The sequence below is a fragment of the Frieseomelitta varia genome, unplaced genomic scaffold, assembly GCF_011392965.1.
Source record: "Frieseomelitta varia isolate USP_RPSP 00005682 unplaced genomic scaffold, Fvar_1.2 scaffold_457, whole genome shotgun sequence".
Classification (NCBI taxonomy): Eukaryota; Metazoa; Arthropoda; class Insecta; order Hymenoptera; family Apidae; genus Frieseomelitta; species Frieseomelitta varia.
Window position 1 is genome coordinate 51,060 of NW_025110209.1, and position 27,462 is coordinate 78,521.

The 27,462-nt window shown below is 40.6% G+C and overlaps 4 protein-coding genes across 11 annotated transcripts in view; 2 read left to right on the forward strand and 2 right to left on the reverse strand.

Annotated features, from left to right (window-relative positions):
• The first annotated feature begins 1,586 nt into the window (after positions 1–1,586).
• On the forward strand, positions 1,587–4,459 carry LOC122532524. Of its 3 annotated transcripts, none has more exons than XM_043661337.1 (10): positions 1,588–1,803; positions 2,040–2,191; positions 2,261–2,482; positions 2,573–2,648; positions 2,718–2,896; positions 2,961–3,234; positions 3,316–3,543; positions 3,617–3,700; positions 3,763–3,860; positions 3,985–4,459. In XM_043661337.1, the coding sequence occupies exons 2-10, from the start codon at positions 2,090–2,092 to the stop codon at positions 4,087–4,089; spliced, it is 1,368 nt and encodes a 455-aa protein (XP_043517272.1). In that variant the 5' UTR covers positions 1,588–1,803; positions 2,040–2,089; the 3' UTR covers positions 4,090–4,459. The 3 variants fall into 3 exon arrangements, with proteins under 3 accessions (XP_043517274.1, XP_043517272.1, XP_043517273.1); XM_043661338.1 differs by having other exon boundaries at positions 2,961–3,216; XM_043661339.1 differs by lacking the exons at positions 3,763–3,860; positions 3,985–4,459 and having other exon boundaries at positions 1,587–1,803; positions 3,316–3,757.
• LOC122532526 (twisted gastrulation protein homolog 1-like) lies at positions 4,408–11,122 on the reverse strand. 2 transcript variants are annotated; one of them, XM_043661342.1, is made up of 4 exons: positions 11,019–11,122; positions 6,956–7,187; positions 6,651–6,857; positions 4,408–5,802 (listed from the first exon to the last, which is right to left on the reverse strand). In XM_043661342.1, exons 2-4 carry the CDS (start codon positions 7,176–7,178, stop codon positions 5,492–5,494), a joined length of 741 nt encoding a protein of 246 aa, XP_043517277.1. In that variant the 5' UTR covers positions 7,179–7,187; positions 11,019–11,122; the 3' UTR covers positions 4,408–5,491. The 2 variants fall into 2 exon arrangements, with proteins under 2 accessions (XP_043517277.1, XP_043517276.1); XM_043661341.1 differs by lacking the exon at positions 11,019–11,122 and adding an exon at positions 10,197–10,903.
• A 3,076-nt stretch (positions 11,123–14,198) lies between these two features.
• Positions 14,199–18,658, forward strand: LOC122532523 (nucleobindin-2). 5 transcript variants are annotated; one of them, XM_043661335.1, is made up of 12 exons: positions 14,242–14,282; positions 14,402–14,627; positions 15,504–15,630; positions 15,704–15,808; positions 15,890–16,111; positions 16,191–16,287; positions 16,371–16,447; positions 16,522–16,621; positions 16,697–16,877; positions 16,936–17,092; positions 17,722–17,763; positions 17,898–18,658. In XM_043661335.1, exons 3-12 carry the CDS (start codon positions 15,508–15,510, stop codon positions 18,408–18,410), a joined length of 1,617 nt encoding a protein of 538 aa, XP_043517270.1. In that variant the 5' UTR covers positions 14,242–14,282; positions 14,402–14,627; positions 15,504–15,507; the 3' UTR covers positions 18,411–18,658. The 5 variants fall into 5 exon arrangements, with proteins under 5 accessions (XP_043517266.1, XP_043517270.1, XP_043517267.1 ...); XM_043661332.1 differs by having other exon boundaries at positions 14,243–14,282; positions 14,402–14,558; XM_043661331.1 differs by lacking the exon at positions 14,402–14,627 and having other exon boundaries at positions 14,199–14,282.
• Positions 18,659–18,856: 198 nt separating this feature from the next.
• The window catches only part of LOC122532525 (protein bric-a-brac 1-like), a 36,353-nt gene continuing 27,747 nt past the window's right edge, over positions 18,857–27,462 (reverse strand). Inside the window, exons 6-7 of the mRNA XM_043661340.1 lie at positions 26,635–26,874; positions 18,857–26,442 (exon numbers count right to left, since the gene is read on the reverse strand). Of these exons, the coding sequence (XP_043517275.1) occupies positions 25,913–26,442; positions 26,635–26,874 (770 nt within the window). The 3' untranslated portion in view covers positions 18,857–25,912. The remainder of the gene's footprint in view (positions 26,443–26,634; positions 26,875–27,462) is intronic.

The following is a 27,462-nucleotide window of genomic DNA, read 5'->3' on the forward strand; positions in this document are numbered from 1 at the left end:
TTCCATTTTTTAATTGATAAATTCTTGTTGATTAAATGAAACCACATAGGTAATTAAAAAGCTTCACAAGATGTAGAATTTTTCTCCTCGTCCGAATTATATCTATTAGCAATCATTGCTTTGTTAATGATGTATTGCTCCTTTCTTCTTTTACTTTTCTCAAGAATGGCGCCATGGATAATATCATAAAATAAGGAAACAAAAATAAAATACTACCAAAATTAGGCTACGTTCAATTTTAGAAATCCTACTTTACCTACGATGAATGCCCCTTTTACTGCGGACGATAAATTAAAAAGTCCAAGACAATGTGTTCTCGGACACGCGTTCATATGGACTTCATTGTTTCCAAGATTCCAAGTTCTATTATTTATCACTATGGCAGTTCCCATACATTAAGAAACACCCCATTGTGAGGACAGGGAGACCGCAAAAGAAGCATCGGGGTGGTAGTAACGAAAAGAAAAGAAAAAAAAAAAGGATTGAAAAACAGTGCTATAAGGTTACACCAGCTTTACCGTTAAGCCCCTCCCTTCTATCTCTCTTACCACATCACTCTTCCCACCTAACTCACGATGTCCCTCGCGCGCGATCGCGTTTCCACTCCGATCGACTTCTCTCCTTTCAACCTTTCTCACCTCTTCCTTTCCTTCTTTCGCCTTCCTTCCGATTCATTGTTCTATCCTTGTCTTTTTTTATCAATCTCTCTACGTCACCGCGGCGCTTGGGCCCCTTTCACCTCGCCAAGCCTCGTAGTCTCACTCAATTTCTCAAACGAAAGGTACGATGGATAATTCGGTCGATCTGCAAGAAGATGAGCGATAGACAAGATTTAGAAAAATTTATAGGCGGATGTACATTGCGCAATATTGACGTGATTGAACCTTGAAAAATGATACCTGCGAACATTCCGAAACTTCGTAATTTGACTGATCAACGATGATTCACTCAAACCATTTCTGCAACGTAAAAATTAAATTAAAATCAGGCTAATTATCCGTCGTATTTTGTAAAGTTTATTCAGCTTCCGTAATATGTATCTGCCTAAAATTATCGTATCAAGAATAACAAAGTAAAAAGTTGTAGAATTAAATTATAAAATGTATAGAAAGTGTACTACTAAAGGCACGAACTAATTTCACGTCTGAACCAACTTGAACCAAGTTTGGTCTACAACAGTGGTGCCCAAAAACTTTTGCAGTTAATATTTCCAATAACTGTGCCAGTTTATATCAGAATTATTTTATATCGCTACCAGTGTGAAAACTGATTGCTACAAATTGTTATTATTACTCGACGAATGTTTCATCATAATAAAAGATCCATATTTTTCTTTTGCAGTATGTTTCATACTCTTAATATGTAAATATATCGTTTCTTGTACAAGCGTATATTACAAGTACGTGCAATACGAACAGATGATAAAAATGAAACAGCGTTTGAAGAAATGATTTAAACTTTGAATTATCCGTCAGAAAACCTGATAGGTTGCGCGTCACTGACTGTGAGTTCACTAGATTTAAGAGGTTGTTCGATTCCTCGCACGGAATGAGTACACACGGCGACATCTGGTCGAGATATTTCGTATTAAACGTCTTGTTGAAAAATACAACTACAGATGAGCGTAACCGTATACACGGGATTCATTTCAGTTTTTACATTGTTAAATTTGAATGCTGAGATACACACGAGGTGACTCGCAATGGTACCGGTAACTCTGCTTCAATACCAGCGCCGAATCTGTGATTTTTGTTTCTGCTACTAATTTACCATTGAGAATACATCGTACGATGGAAAAAACATGTAAGTGATTGATTTGCGAAACTTTCTGTTACAAAATTATTATCATTCATTCTTGAGGTATTTCGTTGCAATAAAATTATCATGTTAAAGGATCCTATTGCTTTACCTTTTGCCCACTTGGTTAATTATCATACTTTGAATATATTTTGTAGGTTGTACACATTAGTTTTTTTTTGTAAAATTTTCAAATAATCTTCAGTAATGAATCACCAGTTTCCGTTATTTTACATTAATAGGTTCAGGGCCAATTTACTAATGCAAGCATAAAACTTCAAAGGATGTAACTATGGCAGAAGGTGGAACAGAACCAAAACCTAGTGACAATCAATCATCTAAATTTCAGTTGGAGGTGAATGAATGTCTTGGTAATTGGCTGGTGTACTTACAGGTTTGTGTGTATTTTTTTTATGACTTTTATGTTAAAGTGTACAAAAGCAAATTATTTTCTTCAATGCAGACGCTCAATGGCCTATGCACAGCGGGTACAAAGTTGGCTCAATCGTTACATACACTTTTGTCTGCTCATGATACATTGACACACTGCAGATTAACAAGACAATGTCTTGCTGGTTGGGAAGAGCTCACGAGAGCAACTTATATAGCAAGTAATACCGTGAAGAATCACATCATTTCTGCATTAAGAGATCATGAAACTCGAGAAAATGAAGGAGATAAGCATGTACATATTTACTTTGAATTATCTTGCGTTATCGTAGGAAATTTGTATTTGATAAAGACAGATTTTTATATTAAACGTTGTAATTTTTAGGACATACTCAGAGATAATTTATTGTCATTCATAAATCTACAGTATCAGTTTTGTGTTGCGTGTTGTGAATGCCTAGGTAAGAATTGAAACTAAATCTTTGGTTTTTTGGTTGTAATCGTAATTTATGAGATAATTCTGTTTCTAGGGGGAATGGCAGAATGCTCCTGTTCTCAAAGCGGTACAGCTGAATGTGATATTGCTTCTCTTCAACAATGTTTTGAAAGACTGTACAGCTCCCCACCGCTAGTACCTTCATTGTCAATGCAACAATCTGTGCAAAATTGTCATAGATCACCTTTGCCATATCCTTTATTTCCTCTGCAGGTACAAATTTTATAGCTTTCTTCTAAGTCAGTTCAGTATTTATATTACAACTTTTATGTGGCAGGTTCAGAGGAGATGGTCCGAAACCGCAGCTGCGGAAATGTCGGGTGAGATATCAGAAAATCCTATAAGAAGATGGTCTATGCCATGGGATTGTAGAAACATCACAGACTGGCCGCGACAAAACGTTAGATCGCGATTAAGAATACCTCATCAAGACAGAAGTAGATCTACTACACCAGATACAGTATGGAAAACATCTACCATGGCTAGTCAAGATGGTTTGCAGGAGGCAATTCAATTGTTATCTTGCAAACCAGGTGTGCACATGAGAGAAAGTAAATGTTATTTGTTACGATGATTTATTATATTACAGTCACGATTTATTACAATTTTGAACTTTTTAAATATTTGCATAGGAGTCAGACCGCTAAATCAATTGTCCGGTTATACGAATCAGCATATCCCAGGTGTTACATTAACAACGTGCAATTTTGAGTCGACGTATGATTCGACTGTTTGGTCAGGATCACGTAAAATAAGTTCGAGATGTTGGCCGCACGACTCCCATTCGAGCGAACATTCTGATCAATCAGGACAACGCGAAAGTGACCAGAGTGTACACAGTGGAGAACACCGAGACTCGGGTAGAGATTTAATTTTATTGAAATTTATTCGTTCGTTATTGCTGCAATAAATTATTTATTATACACTGTGCAGAGCAAAGTGGTACTAGTGGTACTAGTCACGGGGACAGCAAGGACAGCATTCATTCGCATAGTGATCATAGAGAAATCGAACTTGGTGAGTACATACGCATTAAACATTACGAACAAAGTCAATGTAACATTTGATTTTCCCATTAGGTACTGTAGATACACTACCATCACGTAAAAGCAGTACTTCAACAGATTCTTGCATATCAGCTCATAGTCGTTCAGGTTCCGAGAGCGCTGGTGGTGGGGTAATGCATGATTACAGTTTAAAATAATTACTATTGTTGCTGTTATTATTGTTATTATTACTATTATTTACTCATGGTTTTTATATATTAACTTCGATCTAACGATCTACATTGACAATTTCAGGAATGTGCGAGATCTCAGTTATATTCTATGTGGAGCGGTGGTGATTTGCCTTTCATTAAATTGCCAGAAAGCAATGAAACGCAAGATGAACATCCGCCTGTATAAATACGTGGTATGTAAACATGTTTTATGCTTTTCTTTCGATGCTGTAATATTTTTTTTTGTATTTATAAGCGCCAAGCAATAGCGCGCGTTAATAATGCGTATATGAATTAATGTATGTGATTGTTGAAAGCACGTAAAACGCGACATTCGATGTTTAATATAAAGTAGAGTTGAATGAATGTATTTATACAATATATTGCGCGATAAATCATTCAAAGAATGGGATACATTCAAAATAAATCTATTTATGATGATTGTAAGATTTTCGATTGTGCTAGTTTATTTATAAATGATCTGATTTGATATTGACTCCGTTTCTTTTTTTTTTTTTTTTTTTTTTTTTTCTCTTTATTCAATCAATAATATTCAAGAAAAATTGCTCAGCGATATCTTTCCAAGGAAATTTCGTTTTCGAATTTCACTCTTATTCAATGATTCTGTTCTGTTCAATACGATACGAACTTCAATTGAAATCTACAATTTTTCAGTATGTCAATATTATGCAAATATGTTGTTATTTATATTATATATAACCAGATGAAACGAACATTAAAAACTTGAATATTTTCCTACTCGATCCCCCATACTATCTTAATATCATACATTGGTATAATCAATATTAAACCATATCGTATAAATTACATTTCCTACAATTTAATTATTCACATGTGCATATCGTCAATCGTACAAATTGTCTCTGTTTCTCTAACGTGCGTATCCCTCGTTATTTTGTTAATATCGTGGAAATCCATGGCTCTTGTAACATTCGTTAAACGATCTTTGAACAAGTATATCTGTAGAAAAATAAACGTTAGAGGGACATAGACAATGATTTCTATCGAGTACGCGTCAACTAATTATGAATGAATCGATACATGTACAACTTGATTCACATGGCACAGAAAACTAAACCACAGAGTTACTTGCAAGCACATTTAACAGTTAAAAAAAACGGAGAATAAACTTGTGCTACGTCGTTAAAGGTACATTGTAAACCAGTCAGTTGTAAACGCCATTAAATCTGTTTCCCTTTCCCCCCGTTTTTTTCTTTTTGCGTTCGTTTAGTTCAAACGTACCTTTAAAAAATCGACAGCTTTTAGCTGTAGCATAAGCCATAATGACGTAAATTACGTTTCCTAATGAACGAATGTCTTTCGAGGGGAGCTAACAATAAGTCTGTTGTTTATCGTATATTTTGAAAATCGTCCCCAAACGATCGTCAAATGGAATCAGCTGTGTTTGCATGCGAACACGATTCGATGCACAAACGACTGTTCACTGTTGTAAACTGTTCTGGAAAGAATCGTCACTGGGGACTGCAGTCACCCTTCATGTAACTATAATATGTCCACCTGAAGAAAGAAACGATGACATCCAAATCCGGGGAAAAACCACTGACAAATTAATCGATCTCCTCATCCGCCAGATTATCCTCGTTCTGACCGTAATCGTCGTAGTGATTCAAGTCGTCGTCGTCCTCCTCTATGTCCAGCGGACAGCGCATGCATCTCGATTCGTTTATTCCGTAGTTGATGCAGGTGTCTCCTATACACTCGCAACAACCGTCGTGGAACCATCTGTAACTGGTAGCCCCCATGCTCTGGCAAGACGCCCGACACTTGTTCCACGAGTTACATTCAGCCATAAATGCAACGGTGCAGTTCACTGTCTTTATGTTCGGTTTCAGCGGGTGTATCTCTTCGTCGGCAGAGTCTGCAAAAAGTAGGGAAGTTGTTTTTTTCTTTTCCTCGTTTCCAATTTCACTATGAATCTGTATACAGGGTGTTTCGGGACCCACTTCGGGAGCTGATTGCACGCCTAAAAATAATGAAGAAAAGTCAGATAAATATATGTTCTATCTGTCTTCGTTTATGAGATATAATGAATTTTTATAAACAGAGCAAACTCTAGTTTGTAAGCTAGTTTTACCAGGTATATGGTATATTCAATTTTCATAGTAATCATAATTAGGATGAAGAAAACCCACGTGTTATTGTGCATTCAAGACATCAACACCAGTTTAGTTTAAACGTATGGGCAGGAATAATTGATAAATTTTTAATTGGACCTTTTTNCGCCGCATTTTAGCCGAGTGGCTAGGCAATTTTTAAATCGACACTTTGCAAATAAATGGATTGGTCGTGGAGGTCCTATTTGCATGGCCTGCTCGTTCTCCGGATTCGAATCCATTAGATTTTCACTTGTGGGGACATTTGAAATCTATTGTATACGCAACATCGATCGAACGTGCTGAAATACTACGAAATGGAATAGAGCAAGGCTTCCGACAAATTCGAGAAACACCAGGAACGATAGAGAGAGTAACCAGATGAATGACAAGACGCGTGCAGGCTTGTCTTCAAATGCAAGCTGGTCATTTCGAGCATGTTTTGTAAAAGTAATTAAAACAGAAAATTCATTGTATCTCATAAACGAAAACAGACAGGACATATATTTATATGACTTTTTTTCATTATTTTTTAGGCGTGCAATTTTCAGCTCCCACAAGTTACGAGACACCCTGTGTATATCTTTAACGTTCGAGTATATCTTTTACATACGCATGTGGTATTTCACTTCTTTCTCGTGTTTCGGTGCGAACAGAGACATGTCGAAATCCACCGGAAACGTGAATGTGAACCAGCGTTCGTGCGGGTCTGGTTCCGCGGTCAGCGCCTGGAACAAGCCTGGCATTGGCTCGCTGAAGTCCTCCACGTGTGACTTCTTGCTCAACGGATTGTCCGTGATGTTTGGTTTCGGGCAGAGATCTACGACGTAGCAAAACACACGATTAGGATACTCGCGGCTTGGAACGTTCGCAAGCGTAAGTTCGTAAGCGAGAAACGGGAAGCGATGGGAGCCTTACCTACGCACGAACAGCACTCGTCGTAGAGGTAACTAAGACAGGAGAAACACTCTTTGCAGCAGGTACAGGTAACGAGATCGCATTTGCAGCTCTGCGTGAGCATACACTTGCTAACAACGCTGGCGCAGATCGCTTCGTTGCATCCATCGCAGTGTTTCGCAATTGCCAAGAAAAGTAAGATCCCAGTGACAGCGGCGACCAACGTTCCGTTCCAACTAGTCATAGCTGTACTCTGAGGAAACAAGACGCGTTACTTAGGACATTAATGTCGCAACTGGTTCAACGATGGACGAATTTCTTTTTCCTCTTCGTGCTCGGCGAAGACGGACTTTTTGCGTCGAAACAGAACACAGAACAAGGCCGGACATCGAAGATCATCGCACAGCGATATGGAAATATCGGAAGGGGGGTGTCGAGTTTACATGCGCCGGGAAAAGGTTATCGAGAGCAATTAAAAATAGCGATAAAATGGGCGCCACTTCCTTCTAACACGGAGGAGCGCGCGTGTCCACGGTGAATCGCCTGTGTGTTGACTACACGACCATGAAGCTCGATTAAGGTTATTAAGAATATTCATGAATGTGAGTCAGGATATCATTAAGAGGTGAAACGAGACCAAACGGGGTTCTTCACTTTCTTCGGACGATGACAGAATTTTTCCCTCGACGAAATAGCTAAGAAACTATGGAAAACACACATGTTGCAGCAAGACGAAGAAGCGAATAGATAGGCGAAAGAGACGAAGAGACGATTTGCAAAGACGCGATGCCCGATACAATTCGATAGTACGGGTAATTGCAGCTTTTAAACATCGATAGCCAGTCAAATGGCTATTTATACACAATCACATCCTACGATGTTTCAGGTGAATTATTATTGGAAAGGAATTTCATTCCAACGATCTGTTACGGTACGTGCCAGCCTGAGAAGAATCGTACTCGATTCGAGCATTACCTAACTATAATTGCCTCTGATTTACACAAAAATTGGAAATGACGATTCCCTCGATGGAGTGAAACCTTAAACTCTAGACTCAAAATGTCCTCAAAATTGCAATACTGTAAGTTTCAAGTATATATTTAAGTATAACCCGGGCAAAGCAAATAATAAATTTATTTTTACTTCTCAGTCATTTCTATCCAGTGATGTCACACCGACGAGTTCGAAAAGAAAGCGACGAATCGTCGTATACGGTTCGGTCACTCGTTACGGTCCGCAATCAGTTGCCAGCGCAAATGGTTAAAGCCAAAGTTACTCGACGTCACGTGATCGAGTTCGCGAACGAATTCATGAGAAAGAATTTATCGTATAACGCGATCCTCCCCTTAATTGAAATTCGAAAGGATTCGAAAGGAACAAGATCGATGTTAAAGCCTCGTTTTCATGTAGGCCCACACTAATGTTCGAAAGGTAGTATCTACAAATGAATACAGAAAGGAATCGTTTTACGATTTTACGACTTCTTTGAGGCAGCTAATTGTTACAATTGCCCTTCACGATCGTGTAACCCCCGATGCTCCTTGGACAGGCGCCATTTCATTAAATCTCGACTTTAGTTCGGTCGAATTACCGAATGGTCGATGAATACTGAGGATACTAGAGACTCGTAACAGAGGGTGTAGAAATTCCTTTCATTTTGACGCGTCTTGGGACACACGTTTGCTCTGGATGCCGATTATGCTTTGCACAATGATGCATATATATATACACGCAAATACGCATCGTGTTCTTAGAATTCATTGTCGTACAGAAAGATTTCGTTGGACTAGCCAAAAAATTTTCATTCAGGAAAATTAAAAGTACGAAAATTGCGATTTGTCAAGAAACGTCTGATAAAAATAATGTTTCGAGATGCAATTCAACGTTCCGAATACATACTTGCGATATATTTCTAAAAAAATTCCAATGATACATACTTGCGATATATTTCTCAAAAAATTGTTGGCACCAATACAAGCGACAATATGTTTGCTCGAAAAATAAATTGCAAGCAAGAGGATCGATAGAAAATCGCGGAGGAAAACGGCTGGACGTTTGATTCGTCCGAGTGGCTAATTGAAATGCCGCGGATGTCCTGTGCGACGAAGGAATCACGATGGAGACATCGCCGAGCGCCGCGTATCCGCGACTAGAGGCCGAACGATTTTAGAAAAATTCCAGCTGTATTGTAAATGTAAACGTTCGTCATCCAGGGACAGAGGAGGAGGCTGGTGCTTACAGCCTCGCCTTGTTCTGGCCCGAGGCAACGGAATAACTTCAATAACAAACGGCAATTCGCGTTCGTGGAAGGTATCGTGACATTTACCTACGTCGCTTCAAACTTCTATTCTAATTTTCCGTCTTCTTTTTTTTATATTTTGGTTGAAGTTATAATCTTAAAATATTTGCAGTGGGAAATTTTTTTTCTTTTTTTTTTTTTGCGATATTCGTCTCTTTCTCTCTCTCTCTCTCTCTCTCTCACTCTTTCTTTTCTGTAGTTCTTCGATCTGCCCGCGAAAACGCATATTCAATGAGAAGCGAACAATTGATTCAAACTCGCGCGAGTATTTCTATAAAGGAATGCAGTTTCTTCTTTCTTTTTTTCCAAAGGTTTTGTATTCCAAAGGTGTGCTTAGAAACTATCGAGGTATGCTAAAAAGTGTTCCCGTTTTGGAAAATGTTGACGAACGATCATTTCTATATACTCTGCGTATACGTTCGAACGATTTTTCACGCGATTTATGAAAATGAATTTCTCGTTACGTCGAAGCGGAATTTGCTCGGACCGCGAGAGAATATAAATATCGTTTCAAAGTCTGGTCTGTTCGTGTCGGCGATGTTAAACCTACCGCGCGTTCTCTTCCTCGTTCTAAGAAGCAATAGAAAAAAATGGGGGGCTCGCGTTCGATCGATCGTGAAATGGCCGACTATAAATGCGTGTACGCATGTCAAGATAAAACGTATTTCGCAAGAATCCGATATCGCGCGGCAGCGGAATATGCGCTCACACGTATAGAGAATCGTCTATGCTACGCTGGATCAGGCGTCTCTTGTGGGCTAATCTTAGAGGATCGACGCGATATCATCGTGCCGCGAGACGTTAGATCCGTGACGATTTGAATCGCAGTTTGCGGTGCTGCGGCTCAGATCAATGGCGCCAGCCGCGTGATATATTTTCTCCTCCCCCGATCTTCTCGAGATCACGAAGAAGACCGGAACAGAAACGAAGGAGATTTGCCCGGGGTATTAAGGTTGTCTTTACCTGTCCAGTCCAGAAACGTGTTCCAACGAGCGAGCAGCGGGTCTACCTATGCACGGCCAACTATTTTAAGCACGCGTAATCGGTTCGCGTTGCGACTGGCACAAGAGAAAAACATGTTCTCTACGCTCGAGCACGATGGTCGTGGTTGAAGCTTCGACAGAAGTGGAAGCAGCTTCGTTCTTTTCTTCTGCGTAGGGTCGTTCGTATACGGATTTGATACGTGGTCGGATTTCCACGAGTACGATCCACGATGTTTCCGGCGAACAACACGATTTAACCGATCTTCCGTGTAACGATCCACTCTTGCTCTCGGCTGCACTGGTCGACACTTTCTCTGAGCCACGACTGGAGGAGCTTGTCCGCGTACGGTTGCCTCGGGTCCGCGCGTGTTCGTGCGTCTGTCCAACCGGTTTGTAAAATTCCGATCTTAGAATCGATGCGCGTCGCGACGCGGGGACTGGGAGGAGGTGGACAGCGCCGGAGGTACACGATACTACTGTGGCGAACCGTCGACGATTCGTGGAGGAAGACGATTCGCGCGCGGAAGAGAGAGAGAAAAAAAAAGGTAAAGAGTATCCTGCGTGAAGAAGAGTATCGGGATCGACGAGCAGATCTACGACCGACGGGTACGATGAATCGAAGAGCGGCTCTCATTGGACTGAATTAAGGAAGGACGCGTGGACCGAGAGAAACAGAGAAGCGGAAAGGGAAAGAGGTGTAGGAGGAGGACGAGGAAGAGGAGGAGGAAAAGGAGGTGTTGGCGATGGTAGCCAAGCGAGTTGGTAGTGGTGGTGGTGGTGGTGTAGCCGCTGCCGCTGTTACCGTAAGTCGTTGCCGAACACGCTGGTGGTGGTGGTTGCTGATAGCGATGGTGGTGGAAAAGGAGAAGAGAGCGAGTTCGCTGCCGCAGTCTGCTAGACTCCCGACTGACTACCAACCGACTGAGACTGGTTTTCGATTTTTTCCCCGACTTTTTGTTTTACCTGTTCCACTGCTTCTCTACCTTTCCCACCCTTCTCTTCCTCCACGTTTTCTTTATCTTTCTTCCGATCTCTTGCTTCTTACTCATCCTCTCTCTCTCTTCTCTTTTCCCTCCTTTGAGAGATGCGATCTCATCCCTCACCGCAAGAGTCATCACTCGAGCCGAAAGGTGGAAAGCTCGTTGTTTGCCACTGTCGAGCTTACTTATTGTTAGTTATCGCCCATTGACCAACAGCCACGATATCGTCGTATAGCCATCTTGGGGGTGGAGGTTAACCTAACCCATTCGGGACCATTTTCCCGTACCTCTGCATCTTCCCGAGAACGGAAGTTCAATTTCTCACGGAGGGAACGAAAGTGATCTTTTGTTCAGATCCGTCGAAGATACGCTAAGGTGCTCGTTTACAACTCGGCTTACTAACTCACCCTGCGTGCACTTTTTTTTCTTTAAATTGTTCGAGGTCCGAGGCTCGAGACTCGACTCGAAAAATTACTAATAGAAACACGTTGGTCTATTTCCACACCGGCGGCTGCTGCTCGCTGTCCCTCCCCAGGAGGTAAGAGAACTTCCGAAGATAGAAATTCAACGAACGTGAATAATCGAATCTCACCGAAGAAGAAGAAGAAGAAGAGGAGGAGGAGGAGGAGGAGGAGAACGATCGTTCTCGCTGGCCGGATTCGTGGAAGGACTCGCATCGTTACCCGTGGTCGTCTTTGGGAACACTCGTTGCCACGATACGAGATACGAGGCCCGTCGTGCAACCTCTCATTTCCCTCCTACTGCAATCAACGGCATTTAAGCTTGCGTTTCGACCGTTTAAGCATTTAGCTGCTTCCGTCACATATCTCAACATGTACCGGCAATTTTTTCGCACACTATTTCGTCCGACAACGACTCCCTGCAACCTGCCTCTCCGAGCAAAGGAGCACGCTCGTGGAATTGCACGCTCGTCGCTATCCACGTGCGAATCTCACGCTTGGAACGAATAACGGCGGATATATATGTTATACGTACGTGTACTTTTAGGTAAGCAGATCCTTTTTTTCCTCGAGGAGGAAAAAGTGGAGATTGTATTTGCCGTGACTTTAAAGTTGCGCACTTTAACGAGGGGGAGAGACATCAACGCCCACGTAGAACAGGCGCGTTCGAAGGAGCACGAGTCGACGTTGAAATTCCACCGTCACATTTGCTTTCCCGTTCGCCAGGGAATAATCGATTGCGCACAGTGAACGAACGCTTGTTAAGCTGAATCGAAAAAAAAAAAAAGAAAAAAAAAGGACTGAGTAAGAAATCGAGCACTAGTACGCGGGAATGTTTGCGTGACGGTATTGTAAGTGAGAGAAGAGCGCGGATGCGTCAGGTATACGAAGGTCGTTAGCTCGAAGAAAAATTAGCCGTTTGTCCGAGTTCCGCCAGTCCCGAGAGATGGGTCAATCAGATACGAAAACAGTTGTCGTTCTAGGCATTCTTTCAAGCTAATAGGCCCGCGGAGGATCGTGGACACAGGTATAGCTCTGCCCTAATGACCGTTCGAGGAATCCAAAAGTTCACGATTCCTCGAATGTTCGACAGGGTGGCCGCGATCGTTCACGAGCTCTCCTACTGCCATTTTCCTCTTGAGAGTTCCGCCACAGATTACATTTGCGTTTCAACGCATTTCTCGAGCTTTCTTCGACACGTCTTTCACTTCACCTTCTGCTTTCTCTCGAATCGGAGTAAATATTTGTCTTAATCATTTTAGATTTAACCTCTTGCGCTGGATGGAATACGACGTGCCACGTCGACAACTTTTTGTCCCAAATTGCAACACTTTCTCAATATTATGTGTATTTAAATGTAACCCAGGCAAAACAAGTGATAAGTTTATTACTTTTCAATAATTTCTATCTGGCGATGTCATGCCGACGAGTTCAACAGAGAAAGAAAGCGACAAATTATTGTACACGGCTCGGTCACTCGTTATGGTCCGCGAACCAGTTTACCAGCGCAAGGGATTAATTAAACTTAATTTTGTTGTTTCATTTTGGCCCAAAATTGCAATATTTTCTTAGTTTTAAGTATATTGAAATATAACACAGGCAAAACAGATAATAAATTTATTACTTTTCATTAACTTCTATCCAGTAACATACCAATGAATTCGAAAAAGACGAATTATTGTATACGAATTATTGTATGGTTTGGTCACTCGTTATGGTCCGCGAACCAGTTACTAGTGCAAGAGGTTAATCGGTCTGTGTACATATTTCGCAAGATCATCGAATATTCATCATTGTCGTTTCATTCTTTTCCCCCAGAAAAACAATATTACCAGCTATCGTTCTTTTAATTTGGTTTCACACCAAAATGACAATGATTATGGCTGGTTCGAAGAAAAAGATCGTACTTCGCTGCTGCTTGTAACTTTTCGCTTTCAGTGTAATTCGTTACAAGAGTGTTTCATAGAGGAAGGATTTTTATTTTAATCGATAGTGCGGTGTAGCGTATATTCTGTTGCAAAATGCGTTCGATCCTTTCACTGTTTGGACTGTTCTCACTTATCAAGGTGGAAGCGTAGGAACATCTGTTTCGATTGTACACGATTGATAGTGTATATTTACCACATAAAAGTTGAGATCGATTTCTGATTTTGACCAATGATCACGTTGCATATTTTAAAATCATTTCGCTTCGAAATTTTTGTTTCATTTACGTTCACTTATTTTTAACCTAAACGTAAACTTAACCTAAACCGTGGAATTTAAAAAAATGTTATTTTTATTGCATTCAACAAAAGAACGTTGATATATAATTAATATTAGACACAAACATACCTCGTTTACGATATTAGGCTTGATTAATTTGTATTGAATTAATTAAATTAAGTAAGTAATTAAATTAAAAATCAACAAAAACTTGAAAAAAACCAGAATTGTTCATTGATAATTTCGATATAAGATCTGTGCAACAATGCGGACAAAGTGAATTTTTCAAAAAGTAACCTCTATCGATAAAAATTCTCATTTGCTTGTAACAAAAATGAATTCTGTCGCCATCTACCGTGCTAACTGTAAACTTCTGCAACGTGATACCGTATAGTGTACGTACGAAACATCGTCCGAAAGGTGAGAAAAATATCGTGAATCGTGAATAAATCAGTGCCTTTTGGTACTGATTGCATCTGACGAGCATCCATTTCGTATGATTATCTATTTTTTTCTTGTATCGTTTATACGTTTCATAGTAATTGACGTCACTTGATATTGCGTTCGATATCACGCAGAATTCCAACGAGAAGCAAACTCCACCCTCTATCTTTTATGCTTGCATCAGTGACAATTCCGCTACGGAGATCACGTCATTACTCATTTCGGAAACAAACGTTGCAGCAGCGTATCACGGTAATCTTTATCATTCGTCACGATAGGTTATCCAATTTTCCAGTAATTGGTGCATAGTAATACGTTTTGGTACGTGATACGTACAATACATTCTCACTTTTCTCTCCCGCAACTGATCACTAACCGCATACGGTTATATATACTGATTACTGGTTACTTACACGAAGATCCGTGATTATTTATTAATTAAGTTTCAAGTGTGAGTAGAGTGTCTTCTGTGTGTAGCACGTCGAGTAAAAATTTATACGTCTGCACTTTCACCGAGGCAATCAAAGTAATGGTAAACAGCAATTGAGACGACTTCTCGTATACATTTTTTTATTGACCTCATTTAGCCAGTTTGATTTGAAATTTCTTGACATTCTCGTCTGCTTAGGTTTCCAAAGTTTTTATTTTTGTATCTTTCTCTCGCGCAGAATTTCTGGGCGATATTTTTACGTAAGGTCATGACACACTGCTCACAAAAATTGAGGGATATTTCTAAATGAATATGAAGCGATAAAAAAAAGAAGCATTTGATGTTTTTTTTTTTTTTTATTAAACAAGAACAACTTTCTTTGACTTGTCGTTTACTTCTCTGATGTTCTTGTTTAATAAAAAAAAAATCAAATGTTTTATTTTTTAATTGCTTCATATTTATTATGAAATATCCCTAATTTTTGTCAACAGTGTATTTTTGTACACATAAGGAAAACGTAGTCTTGTTATTTCAAATGATCCTTGTTTGTAATTCGATTAATCAATTATTATAATCGCTAGTGATTAAAATTATCCAATCAGCGTAAACACCCATTGCGATATGTTACGACACTTTGTTTAAACATATGTTGCGCATTTACTTACATATATTAGCGTTTTACACTGTTTAATGAAACATATAAACACGGTAAATGGATGAGATTTCATAATTTTTCTCATTAATGGTTTATAATTTTTCTTTGATAGGAAAATGAAGTACTTCCTGTTATTTCTTTTAATAACTGTGACAGTTCAATGGTCAGTTGCCCCGCCTGTTAATCAAAAAAGCAAGAACCATGATAATGAAAATGAAGTTGAAGATGTGGAAGAAATGGTAAGTGTGATATATGATAAACATAATTGTTTTATTAATACAACAACATTCATAACAAAAGTTCTTTATGTAGGTAGACTTGGAGTATCGTAGATACTTGATGGAAGTAGTTCAAGTGTTAGAGAGTGATCCTGATTTTCAAGCAAAGTTGGAAAAAGCAACTGAAACAGATATACGTGTAATTTGAAAGAGATAACGTATATTTTAGAATAAATTTCACTTTGCTACATGTGCTTATAATCTTTTCTTTTTTCATTAGACAGGGAAGATAGCCGATCAACTTGAATTTGTAAATCATAATGTTAGGTCAAAATTGGATGAGATCAAGAGAGAAGAACTAGAGAGATTAAGACATCTCGCAACAAAAGAAAATGAATTAAAAAATGGTTTAGATGTTGATCATTTGAAAATAACGGAACATTTAGATCATACTAACACACGTACATTTGAAATCCAGGATTTAAAGAAATTAATTGCGAAGGTAACACAATAGCAGTATTAAATGAAGCTAACTTATTATTTATAAGAATGTAATCCATGAAATTGTTCTTTGTACACAGACTACTAAAGATTTGGCAAATGCTGATAGGAGAAGACGGGAGGAATTTAAACGGCATGAAATGGAGAAGAAATACGCTGAGCGAGGAAAATTAAATCGTATTATAAATTAATTGTTTATTGTTTATTTATGATGTACTTATGATAATATTTTCTTATGTTCTTATTTTGTTTTATTACAGTTATGAGCGATGCAGAGAAAAAAAAGTATGAGGAAGAACAAGAAGCATTGAGGGAAAAGAGAAAAAAGCATGAACCTGTAAATATATGTTAATATACATAGTTGAGTATGTACACACACACACAGGGTCCCTTACATTTCACGTTTTACAGATACATCATCCAGGAAGTAAACAGCAATTAGAAGAAGTATGGGAAAAACAAGATCATGTAGATACAGAATTTAATCCTAAAACATTCTTTTTCCTTCATGGTATTATGTTTGTATTTGTCTTTTATCCTTATAGTATTACTAATTTTGTATAATTCATAAAAATTAATATTTTAGATATCGATGGCAATGGAGCATGGGATCAAGTCGAAGTCAAAACTTTATTTTTGAAAGAATTGGATAAACTTTATGCTCAAGGGACGCCTCAAGACGATTTGTTGAAGCGAGCCGAGGAAATGGAAAGAATGAGGGAACATGTATTTAACGAGGCTGATCTTAATAAAGATGGTCTTATTAGGTACGTATATTTACATTCTGCTCTTTTCAACATTAGCTATTTCATGTTATTATTTTAGTTTAAAAGAATTTTTGGAACAAACAAAGAAACCAAGTTTCCAACAAGATGAAGGATGGCAAGATTTGGATGATCAACAAATTTATACTCAGGAAGAGTATGAAGCTTTTGCAAAACACAAACAAGACGAGATACAGAATCTGATTGCCAAAGGAATAGTAAGTGTAATATGTCAAAAATCATTGTTATAGTTAACTGCCACGTTTCTTGCATCGCACGTTTCCTGCCTCGTTGCAGTGCAGCAATGAAAAAAATGATTAGCTGGCAAATTGATCGAATTTCAGAGTCACATTTTTAATATACAACATAGTGACGATTGTATATTATAGATCAAAATTGTGCTGTTATTCGAGCTTTAAGAAGTGTAATTAATATCTGTTTGTGTTTACGTGTGTAATGAGATTTAGCGAATTCACTCTGGTGCATGTGTGAGAGTAATGTTGTTACGTACAAAAGTCAATTGCAGGTTATGGTAGTAGTTCGAATTATGTTATTCAAAATTAAACATTTAAAAATTTTGAAATGAAATCAAAGTTGTTTCGTTTAGATACTTTTGCATAATACTTGTAGTAATGTATTCATACAAGTACACGAAAATAGTTAATTTTAGGTTAGTTGATCAGAGAACCTGTAGCAGTAGTAGTATTTTTTCTTATTACTTCAAGTATGTTATTGGCAATGAGTTTTTATTTACTTGTTTAATCTCCTTATTAAAAAAAAAACATTATTTGTAGTGGTTTTGTAATTGATAATAATTAGCTTGTGCACTTTTTGTTGCTGTCATTAGATACCACGAGAAACAGATAGTATACCAGAAGATATTGAGTCGGTAAGTAATTTCAATTTTTTGAAATATATTTGATTTGCAGCATAAAAATATGTTAAATTTAACACGTTTAATTAATAAAAATTAAAACTGAATAATGTGTATATTGTAAGAGTAATTTTATTGACATTTTATAGTTTCCATCACAACATGGACAACCAATTTCTCCCGGATTAGTTCCTCCACAAGTAGATCCAAATCAAAATATGTTGCATCAACAATTTCAAGATCAGATTCATCCGCAGTATCAACAGCAGCCACAAATTGTAATTCCTCAGCAACAAATTCACGGTCAAATCTCTCAACAGCAGCAACAATTACAAGGGCAAATACCACCGAATCAGCAATATCAACAGATGAAGATATCTCAAAATCAAATTCCTGTTCAGCAGCTACAGGCTCAACAAGCACAGATTCAACAAAATCAGCCTTTAGTTCAACAACAAGGGCAAATTCCAATTCAACAAGTTCAACCTCAAGCCGCAAATTTCCAGCAACAACAAAACCTATTAAATCAAGTACCACAAAATGTTCAGACGAACGCCGTGCCCCAACAAAACAGCCTAAATCTACCAAATTCGCAACCCGTGCAAATACTCGCACAACAAGAGATTAACAGGAACAAAATATCACCCAACGAGAAAGTATAATTTTGTCTTTAATTTGACAAGATTATGGAAGATTTGATTTAACAAGAATATGTCTTCGATTTGTAAAAAAAAAAAAGTACAACTGCGTCGTTTTATCGTATTTTTCATATCTTCCACCATTATGTATTCATCTATATATAACATCTATATATAATATGATCGTATACAGAATGCTGACGTTACGTTTATCATGACAATCCGAACAACTTATTTCTCACGAAATGTAAATAAAATTATTTCCAAGAAAAGATAACATATTAAAAAAAAGACATTGTTTATTTGCTGCCACAGTACCTTACGAAGTAATAATTCATTGCCTTTTCGGCGGAGAACCCATGTTTTTATCAAGAACAATCGTTGAAGCATCGCGTGCATCGGATGATAAAGAGGAATGGGGGAGGGGGTTGCTGTGCGATTCAGTGAAAAAAAAGATCGTATTTAATTTCTCATATTTATTATTGCATACTGTTTATGTTAGTATATTACTTAGGTATACGTGCCAAGTAGCAACTTAAATATATGATTGCGTGATTCATCTGTTTGTTTCACCCGTCAAGCACGGATAGGTAGGTAGGTGGGTAGGTAGGTAATGTAACGCTTACTCCACTATATATAAGGTGTATTTATAATTATAGCATATGTTGGTAGAACGTCATCTTACATGCTAATCGGTAATAAATAAAAGAGGAATTCGTAATGGGTGACAGGTTTTGTTTGCATCCGTGACTAAACAAAAACTATGTATGTATTTCCAAAGCCTCGTGTCCGAGGTGTTGGGAAGAAAACGGAAACAAACGTCACTTCGCGATTCGTCACGGGTACACATACATATGTCGGGCGTTTCTTTAAAAAAAAAAAAAAAAAAAAAAAAAAACACGCGCGCAACTATTCGTATAGTGTGTCGGTTTAATCAATTCGACTATCTACTGAAAAAAGAAATACTTTGCTTTTAATGTAAATAGAAACAATAGTAACTATAAACTATCGCCATCTGCAAAGAAACTTCCGCTTGTCGTCGTTCTTGGACAGCGAGCGTCTTCTACTTGTAAGCTGCGCGACGATTTCGAACGAATCGATCTGAGATTAGAAACTGAAACGAAGACGGTTAGACACTCCAGTTCACTGGTTCAGGCGATCGAAGTTGAAAGGCGATATAGAGAACCTGTACGTAACAGCCGCGATAACGATTTGGAGACGATTCTAAATTTCGAGGTAAGAGCTGGTCGGGAAATTGCTACGATCAACTTCGATCGCGAGAACTCATTGTACGTGGTCCTTTTCGATTTCGCTCCTAATTATCGCGAGGCACTGGCCGCGGAAGCCGTACGCGACTCCACGACGCATATTCGCAAGTGCTTTCAAAAATATTTATCATACCAAAAGAAGAACGCCTTTCTACCTCTTGTCGCGTCGACCAATGCCTCGTTGACGCACCATGGCGGCAAATTCAAATGAAACAGAGGCTCGGGGATCTTAAATTACATAAAATACCTTTGCGACCGGACAAATAAATATATTACAGGTTACGATAATAAAGATGAACTTTGTCGTATAATAGGTAATGTTGCATCCTTTTTCTATTTACAGTGAACGCGCGGTTGTGCTTGTTTGTCGCGTAGCATATTGTGTGTTTTCCTTTAGTGTACCTGTTCCAAGAATACCTGTTTTTTTTCCCCCCTTTGTTTTTGTTTCCAATTTCGTTTTGTTTCTCGCTATTTCTCTTTCGTTCGTTCGTTTCACGCTCCTCTCTTGCATGCTACTTTCTTCCTTGCTTTCTTTATCTTATCGTGTTCAATGCTTCGCTCACCCTCTTCTGTCTTGCGTTTCCACGGACGTGTCTCCTCTGTGTACGTGTCGTGTACGTGTATGCGTATATGTAAGTGTTCCGTGTCGTGTGTGTGATGGCGTAAAACGCGCGGGTGAAGTGATCGGGTGCGCTTGTGTTGGTTAACGCGTTGTGTCGGATATTGGCTCACGGCCGGGTGTATACGATTAAATAATCGGATTCTGAAAAATGTGCGGTTTCTATTGTTCGACTAATAGTTTCTGTAAATTAGGATGCCACCTAGTTTAGTCTCGAATGTTTGGCCGTTGCTACAGCAGAGAAACGCGAGTCGAAGAAATCTCGGTTGTTTCTCGATCGCGTTCCCTTCCGCTGCCGTAACGCCCTCTAGTAAACGCAGTTACGTGTTACATCCTGTAAACTAGTCGTAAATCGCGGGTACGGGGATTACTATGTTTCATTTTATCGTTTTTACCCTTTACGGTCTGTCTGCTTGTATTTTCTTTCCGGTGTTTTCTCCTTTCACTGTGGAACAAGTGTGGCGCGTACGTCGGGTCGATCTCGTTACTATAATATAAGACATTACATCTCGAAGCTAAGGCGAAAATAAAGGAAAGATTCGGCGCGTGCGTGATACATTTCAGATCCTGTTTTCGCAATTGTATCCTTCGATTCTTCGTAGAACGATTTGGTTAGAAATTTTTGTTTCGCAAGTGGAACTGCGGCCGAGTGTTGTAGTTGTTGTTGTTGTTGTTGTTGGTTGTCCCGCGGCCGAACACGTCTCGCTCACCAACTTTTCCACGCTCTCCTCCACGAGTTCTCGAGACTCGCGTGGATCCTCGCTACAATAGCAGCAGTGTTTCCACGGAACAGATCTCTCGCGGATCTCCATCGTTTCGATCGATCTTGCTGGCCGCGTTACGTTCTCCCGGCACGGATTTTGCGAGCGTTCGCACGTATTTCCCCAGGAAATCGGGGGAAGACGGACGCGCAAGACGGATCGAGAAGACGGAAGAACCCGAGAGACCGATCGATAAGCGAGTGAAACGTACATACAAGCCACGAGGACAAATGTGTGGGTTTTTTTTTTTTCTCTCGAAAGTAGTAGTATACTAGCGTCACGCCCGTCCGTCCTTATGTTGCCTCGATAAAAATTCTAAGAGCTACTTTGTCTTCGACTCTAAGATCCTTACTTTTGTCTAACTTAATTCTCCCCGTGAACTTTTGTTTCGTCCTCGACGACGTTTGAACGGAAAACAGCATCATCTTCCTTCAACGTAAAACGCATCCAGCAGCAACCTTATAGCATCAATATATCAATTTATGTATATATATATTTTTTTTTTGTCTCATATATATTTACTTTACTTTGTGTCCTATATCAATAATAGCGTATTAGATGCATTTTTTTTTTTTCTTCACTTACACCTTATGTATGTAATATAAGTATCTTTGTTTTTTTTCTTCATCTGTTCACAGATATATCAAAATGCGTAAACGAAAGATTCTCGAAATATCCGTCCCCTCTCTGTGATAATTCAGTTACACGCTCTCCCCTCCCCCTTGAACCTCCCCGCTCCCATCAATCGCTCCCCCCACCCCACCCCTCCCTTCCCGTTCCATTCCATCCCGTCCCGCTCATTCCTCCTCCTATCTCATCTGTTTACCATCCATTTCCGTTCTTTCGTACAAGCGAATCGAAAAGAAACGTTTACGAGAATATGCCATTCAGGGTATTACCGGTGGTGAGTTGATCCAAAACAGAAATTTTGTCGGGTATTTTTGCTTGTAGATTCTATTCATTCGCTCTACACGCACACAAACGATTCGTAGACACATTGCGTAATCGATATAGAAGAGATTCCCTGTTGCCGACCCGGCCCGAATCGGTTTCAAATCAGCTTGGAGATTCCGACACAGGATCGATCAGGGTCGGATCGTCGTCGTATTGTTTTCAAAGAAAAGCCAAAAATTTTCGCAAAATATTCGAGTTCCTCCTTTGATTCTATCCTCGACTATAACCGTGCTGTTTTTAATCTTCGCAGAAATCGCGCAGCGTCGCCAAGATTTCGAGACGAGACGAAGAGAATATGAATATATATTTATATGTATATATATACGTACTGTGTGTACTCTAACGAAGAGATGCTCATTTTTTTACGCAACGTCCCCACAAATAATTCTTTTTGTATCTTTGTATCATCTGTACTTCTGGTTTTCTGATTTTCTCTGTGTTCTCTGTTGCATTTCTTTTCTGTTTTTTCTTTTTCCTCTTTTCTTTCTTTCACTATCTGTCGCAAATGAGATTTATCCGGCGATGCGAAATTTTGAATGACTTTCCATCACGCACAAGTGGTCACGGTCTACGGGACACGTAAATTTTTTTTTTTTTTTTTTTGTTTGGAAGGCACTTGCTACTTTTTTTTTCTTTTTTATACAATATTAATTTTAATCTTTTTCCACATTCTCGCCTGTTCACATGCCCCATCCTATTTTTTTTCTCTCTCGCACACTCTCCCTAACCTCTTTCTCTCTCTCTCTCTCTCTTTCTCTTTCTCTCTCTCTGTCGTTCCGCTAATTCTTTCTCGCAATTTCGTTCGCGGCTCTTTGAATTATATTTTTTTCCTTTCTTCTTTCAATCTCCCTCCCCCCTCCCCCATCTCCTCGCGCTTTGACTCGCGAATTTCTCCTTTTGCTTCAACCTGCGCCGCCTGGTTTCGTTCAAATTTACCTTCTCGTTGAACACATTAAGCCTAAATCGTAATAAAATCTTTTTAAATTCGCGATCCTTCCTTTCCGTTCCTCCCCTCCCACCCGCCAGTTTCTCTCCTTTTCCTCCTTAATCGATCGCTTTCTCGCGCGTTCTCTACCGATTTTTCACGAAAAAATGAAAACGCGCCCACTTCGGCACATTTTTTTTTTCTTCTCTCCTCGTCGACTGAACACACGCCGAATATTTTTCTTCGTTTTTTCATCCAAAAGTCTTTCAGTATCAAGAATAACGTGTTTTTCTTTTTTTTTTTTTCCTTTAGAGTTTGTCCCGAATTAATATTCTAATCGCCGATGATTAACTTGCTAATCGAAATTCCTCAGCGGAAAACTTTCGTACGAACCGTCGTTAAAGCTTTTTTTCGTAGGGGAGTGGCGCGAGAACGTTTTTTTCTCCAGAAAAAAAAAGAGAAAAAAAAAAAAAGAAAAAGCTGCCTAAACAACGTACAACACGATGGACGACAGCCTATAACGCCCTTTCATTCTCTTTGTCTTCTTTTTTCCTTTTTTTTCTTTTTTTTTACTTTTTCTTTTTTTCTCGAGCAAAAGCGAAAAGCGATGGTCTTTCCCTTTTACAGAAGGCCACTTCGAATTTTTTGTTTGTTTGTTTTGTTTGTTTACGTTTTAATACTTACAAAGAGTCACTCGAACCAGTGTGCCAACTTTAAAAAAATTTGCTTTTTTTTCTTTTTTTCTTTTTTTTTTTTTGTTGTTTAGAAAGTTTCGTTCTCTCTGTCACACACGCGCTCCCTTTTCTCTCTCTCTCTCTCTCTCTCTCTCATTCTTCCCGTCCAACTTGTCCATCCTGTTCTCTCACGTTCTCTCTTTCCGTCTTGCCCCTCTTTCTGTTTCTAGGATGACTACTAAGATTCGATTACGAACTCGCTCGCGCCTAGACGCTCGGCGTCGCACGAGATCTCTGTACGGCGGGGTTTGTAGGCAAGAACGATCGAGGAGTAGACGCGTAGAATCGTTGAAAACGATATCCCGACAGAGTCTGTGGAGCTGGCACGATCGATCTTCTCCGCGCTAGGATATTCGAAAACGATCCCGGGAAATGGAAGGCGGCTACTACGTCCGTTACGCCTCGTATCGTTCTTCGATTGTCGAGGATCGAGGGTTTCTTTTCGCGAAAAGTCGCGTACGCGTCGAACATGTAAAATTTTGAAAAATAGCACGATCTTCCCGAAAGAAAACATTCACACGCACACACGCCTTATCCTCGTTCGCTCCGAACGAGGTTCGACACAGGCACGCAGCACTCGCCCGTCCATCCACACGCACACGCACACGCACACAACACACACACACACACACTCTCTCTCTCTCTCTCTCTCTCTCTCTCTTGTCCCAAATTTAATGAATTTCACGGTAGAGTGTCGTCATTAATTTCTTTTTTTTTTTTTTTTTTTTCGTTTTCCCTAATCTCTAAACCTTATAATTTTTATACTTGGCATACCCCAAATATGGCAGGAAGGCAATCATTACACTTAATAAAGTACAGCAATCAGTTTTGTTCTCCCTTTTGCATGCTGACTTGCGTTCGAATTGATCGAACGCAACTTTTGTTTCTCTTTCTCGTTCCGTAAAGACATTTTTCTCGTCATCGTCTACGTCGTCGTCGTCGATCATCGACGAACAGTCGGCAAGCGAATTTTGTACATCTTTCTTCGCTTTCGTAAGATTCTTCACGACTATTTTTTTCCCCCCCTTTTTCTCCTTCTTCTTCTTCTTCTTTTTATTTTCATTTTTTTTTCTTCTTTTTTATTCGGAAGCGCAACGTTTCTCGAATCGATCCTCCCCGTTCTACGAAACGGCTATACCAGTCTCGTCTCACTTTACAACTCGCGTTCCTTCGTTTCTGCGATCTGCGATCTGCGTTGAACCGCGTTGCGAGAAGTTTCCGGGCATTTGTTCGCCGCGTTTGTTTTTCGGCCCTGAGAGCCCGTTGCTCGTACGCGGCGACCTGGCTCGTGCCACGAGATCGCTTCCCAATTACTATACATTTGGCATATTAAACGTACAGGTTATCGCATAGGCATTGATATATATATATATATATATCTATCGAGTCTGTCTGTAAGGGCGTGTCTCTCTCGCGCGAATCTCCACTCGTTTCTACTCGCGCGCGTCTGCTTCGCCGCGCAACCGGGACGAGTTGCCCTTCGTCCAACGAGAACTGTCCAACTGCGAGGACAGCCTGCTCGTCGAGCAATGTCAAACCACGTTTCGAACGTTTTACCTTAAAATAGACGGCCTTCGAGACTGCGTCGGAGTCGGCCGAGCGATCGCGATCGATGCCCCGAGTCGGGAGGGAGTTTTGGTTTGACAATGAGATTCGAGGATCGAGCATCGATCGAGTGGCTCTGTTCGTTGCCCTTTCTGATGGCTCGCCGGTCACTCCTTCTTTTTTTTCTTCTCTCTCTCTCTCTCTCTCTCTCTCTCTCTCTCAATCTTCAATTCTTCCCTTTCTTCTGCCCGTTTTGATTCTAACTCTCGAGCCGTACGCTGGCGTACACTGCTCTGGTATCGTCGCGAGGACGAATAGTCAGTCGGTCGGTCGGTCGGTCGGTCGGTCGGTCGGTCGATCTGTCGGTTGGTTGGTTGGTCGGTCGACGAGTCGGTCGGAATACGGAGCGTTCGTCGATTGGAATCACGGGATGCTCGATTCGCCAGCTCGTCGCGAGATGTTACGAGATTTCGTCGCGAGCTGAGCGAATCGATCACACCCGCGGCTGTGCGTGTCCGAATCAGTCCGTATGGCGAGCCATTCTCGTCTGACTCGGCGTTTTGTTTTTGCGAGAAGCCAGTTGGAATCGCCGACTATCTATCTATCTACCTATCTCTCTTTCTCTCTCTCTTTCTCTCACTCTCTCTCTCTCTCTCTCTCTCTGTCGATTCAACGGGCTACCAACGATTAGCTCGTTCGATTTCGAGCGCCTTCCGCTTACTATTCGCAACGCGAGTCCGTCAGCGGCTCCAGCTTCACGGGTATCTTGTCCTTGTCCTTGAGCCCGTGGGGGCTCTTGACGAGATCCGCGATGTCCTCCTGGAAGAGATTCTCCGGCCGCGGGCTGACGAAGCTCCGCGCGGGCTTGTACGTCATGCCGCTGACGCCGATGCCGACCTCCACGCTGCTTGGTATGTGTCCAGGGTCCATGAGAGGGCCGAGCGGACTCGCCAACGGGCTCTCCATCGGGCTCTCTGGCGGGCCGCCGGATCCCGGGCTGGCCAGGCCGAGATTCAACGGCGAGTTGCCGCTGTTTCCGCCCATGACGCCGCTACCGTTGTTGCTGCCGATCACCGGCCCGCTGTTGTTGCTGTTGTGATGATGCTGGCTGGCCTGCATAGCTGCCTGCAGATTCGACGAGAGGCTGGTCGACAGGTTCGCCGACAGGTTCGTCGACAGGTTGGTCGCCATCATGTCGTGCTGTTGCGAGTGCGCCGCCGCCACCATGCTGCACATCTGATGCCGCAGCCCTGTACGACACCAACATGTCCGGGACAATACCGGAGTTATGTATATATATATATATATATATATATATATGTATATATTAGTGCGTGCGTTCTCGTCGCTTTTCTCCGCGTGGCTCGGCGCGCGCCCGGGCCACCGAGAGAGAGAGAAAACGACGTAGAAAAAAAGACGTAGAGGGCGTCGTATGAGGTTACCTTGAGCGACCGCAGCAACCGCGGCCGCGGCTGCCGCTCCGGGGCTGACCGCGCCTTCGGGGCCGTTGCACGCCGCGTAATTTGCCAAACTCGGGTACATCGAAGTTGGCTCTTCCTTCACCATATGCGGCGAATGCCCGTCGCGGAACACCACCGCCCGGATCACACCGCGAATGTGCTCGTCCGGCCAAACGCCCAGCAGGATCCTTTGCGGTCTGCCTCTGCCCTTTGGACGAAGATCTAGCCAGCAACAGAAGGAAATGAATCGGTTTCGATAGCCAATCTAAGTTTACCACTCACGGGGGACGCGTAGCAAGTGTCAGTCGTTTCAGTGATTTCCACGAAATTTCGTGTAAATTGTAGCTTTTGAAAAAGTATTCTTTTTATTGGTAATTGCCGATGTTAACCTCTTGCGCTGGAACGACGCACGTCGAGAATTTCTTGTCCCAAAATTGTAACATTTTCTCAGTTTTAAGTATATTGCAATGTAACCCAGGCAAAGCATGTAATAAATTTATTACTTCTCGATCATTTCTATCCAGCGATATCACACCGAGTTCAAAAGAAAAAGAAAACGACGAATTGCTGTATACGGTCACTCGTTATGGTCCGCAATCGGTTGCCAGCGCAAGTGGTTAAAGGGGTGAAAACTAACCTCAAAGTCGAGGGTTCGAAATATATCATATTTTGTCGAATATCTTGGAAATTACTGAAGGTACTGTTTCTGCGTAAATTCATGGGATTTACCACTTGTAAGGGAACACACGATTTTCATGAAATTTTGCGTAAATGTAGTTTTCGAAAAAGTATTCTTTTTATTGGTAATTG